General features: G+C 43.6%; 1 protein-coding gene across 1 annotated transcript; it reads left to right on the top strand.

Moving 5' to 3' along the window:
• Positions 1-1,014: 1,014 nt before the first annotated feature.
• On the top strand, positions 1,015-2,051 carry LOC124891609 (the record flags this gene model as incomplete). Its single annotated transcript, XM_047403305.1, has 3 exons — positions 1,015-1,240; positions 1,334-1,468; positions 1,642-2,051. Coding segments are annotated over exons 1-3 (771 nt in total), but the record flags the coding sequence as incomplete, so codon positions are not given.
• Positions 2,052-2,351: the final 300 nt, after the last annotated feature.

Here is a 2,351-nt window from a genome sequence, read left to right as displayed (position 1 = left end):
TCAATAATCAGAAGATTAATCAGACTATCTTACCACGAATGTTTGGACCAGCTGCATTTGCTGATGCCTACATAGGCATTAGCAAAGTGTAGCTCAGGAAATGCCTCTTAACGGTTTTAGCTAGTCTACTAGTAAACCACACATAAATAGGTTAATCCAAATCAACTAGTACTTAACTCGAAAAAGTTCTAGCTGCCAAACCAATCTCAAGACACTCGATCAATCAATCATTCAACTAGGTCTCAATCCTAAGTCAAGTCCCGGAGTTCCATTCCACTCTATTCACACTCATTTTCATTTCGTAATGGTCAAGCAAGTATCAGCTAAATCTAACAAAAGCTTTAGATTATCTAAGAACAACATATTTCACTTTACATGAACTCAAGATAGTTGAATTGGAATTTTAAACATACAACAACATACCTAACCCACCAAGTGGGGTCTGGGGAAGGTAAGTGTACGCAGTCCATGCCACTACCTCAGATGTGAGATAGAGAGACTGTTTTCGATAGACTTCCATCTCAAAATAAAACAATCTAAACTACGAATAGTAAAAGAACAAGATATAATAGATTTCAACATATCCAATAATACCATAAACAAGATACACCAAAAGATACAACATCCTAAATTCACACTAACCTTCTACCCTAATCTGGCTCCTCCTCAACTTCTTATCCAGGGTTATGTCCTCAGTAAGCTGGAACTGCTCTATGTCATGTGTAATCACCTCCCTCCAATGGTGAGAGAGGTTATGACGATGTTCATGGAGGTTTTGGTTTCCGCAATAAAAATGGTGAGGGGGCTGCTCTGTTGAATTTTGCGAGGGCCTTTGGGCTAGTGGTAGTGAATTCGAGCTTTCTGAAGAAGGAGGATCACCTGATTACCTTCTGAAGCGCGTTAGCCAAGACTTAGAGTGAATTTCTGCTGCTTAGGAAAGGGGATAAGATTTTATGTAAGCACTGTAAAGTCATTCCGAGTGAGCACTTTTCGACCCAACACAGGCTTTTGGTGATGGACTTGATTATCAAAAAGTGCCGGAAGAGTAGGGCCAGTGAGGGTCGACCCAGAATTAAGTGGGGTGGCTTGACGCCAGTTAGTGCACGGGAGATAGGGGAGAAAATGGCGGGATTCGGGGTGTGGGAGTGGAGGGGGGACGTGGATGATATGTGGGATAAGGCTTCCAGCTGCCTCATGGAGATGTCTAGAGAGGTGTTGGGTGTTTTGAGTGGTCAGGCAGGTCGGCATATGGGGGACTGGTGGTGGAATGAAGAAGTTAAGAAGAAAGTGGAGATTAAGAAGGTGGCATATGTTAAGTTGATTGAAAGTAAAGATGAAGAGGATAAATGGGTAAATAGAGAGGTTTATAAAGTAGCAAGGAAGGAGGCTAAGTTAGCAGTTATGGCTGCTAAGACAGCAACGTTTGAGAGTTTGTATGCGGGGTTAGAGAAGAAAGGCGGGGAAAAAGGTTGTATAGGATGGCTAAGGCTAGGGAGAGGAAGGGTAGTGACCTTAATCAAGTGAAGTGTATTAAGGGGGAGGATGATAGAGTTTTGGTGGTGGATGTTCGCATTAAGAAGAGGTGGCAGGAGTATTTTCATAGACTTTTGAATGAGGAAGAAGACAGAGGCATTGAGTTAGGGGAGTTGGAGCGCTCGGAGGAGAGCCGTGATTTCAGTTACTGTAGACGTTTTAAGGTTGAGGATGTTAGAGAGCCTATCCGAAGGATGCGGAGGGGTAGGGCGATGGGGCCTAACAAGATTTCGGTGGATTTTTTGAAGTATACTGGTGAAGCAGGTTTAAGGTGGTTGACTGATTTGTTTAACGACATTTTCAAGACTGCGAGGATGCCTAAGGCTTGGAGATGGAATACGATGATTTTGTTATATAAAAACAAGGGTGATATTCAGAGCTGCAACAACTATAGGGTTATTAAGCTGTTGAATCACACTATGAGGATTTGGGAGAGGGTGGTTGAGCGAAGATTGAGGAGGTTCGTGTCCATTTCGAAGAATCAGTTTGGTTTTATACCTGGTCGCTCGATGACAGAGGTAATCCACCTGGTGAGGAGATTGGTGGAGCAGTATAGGGAAAGGAAGAGGGATTTGCACATGGTGTTCATCGACCTAGAGAAGGCGTATGACAGTCCCTAGGTAGGTTCTTTGGAGATACTTAGACGTGAGAGAGGTTCCGGTAGCGTACTTCAGAGCTATTAAGGACATATATGATGGAGGGAAAACTCAGGTGAGGATGGCGGGAGGAGACTCAGGGCATTTTCCGATCGAGACAGAGTTGCATCAGGGATCGACTCTTACCCCATTTCTGTTTGTGTTGGTGATGGACGTGTTGAT

The sequence above is a fragment of the Capsicum annuum genome, unplaced genomic scaffold (assembly GCF_002878395.1).
Source record: "Capsicum annuum cultivar UCD-10X-F1 unplaced genomic scaffold, UCD10Xv1.1 ctg3858, whole genome shotgun sequence".
NCBI classification, from domain to species: Eukaryota; Viridiplantae; Streptophyta; class Magnoliopsida; order Solanales; family Solanaceae; genus Capsicum; species Capsicum annuum.
Note: the sequence above shows the minus strand (reverse complement) of the source record. Positions and strands in the feature narration are given on the sequence as shown.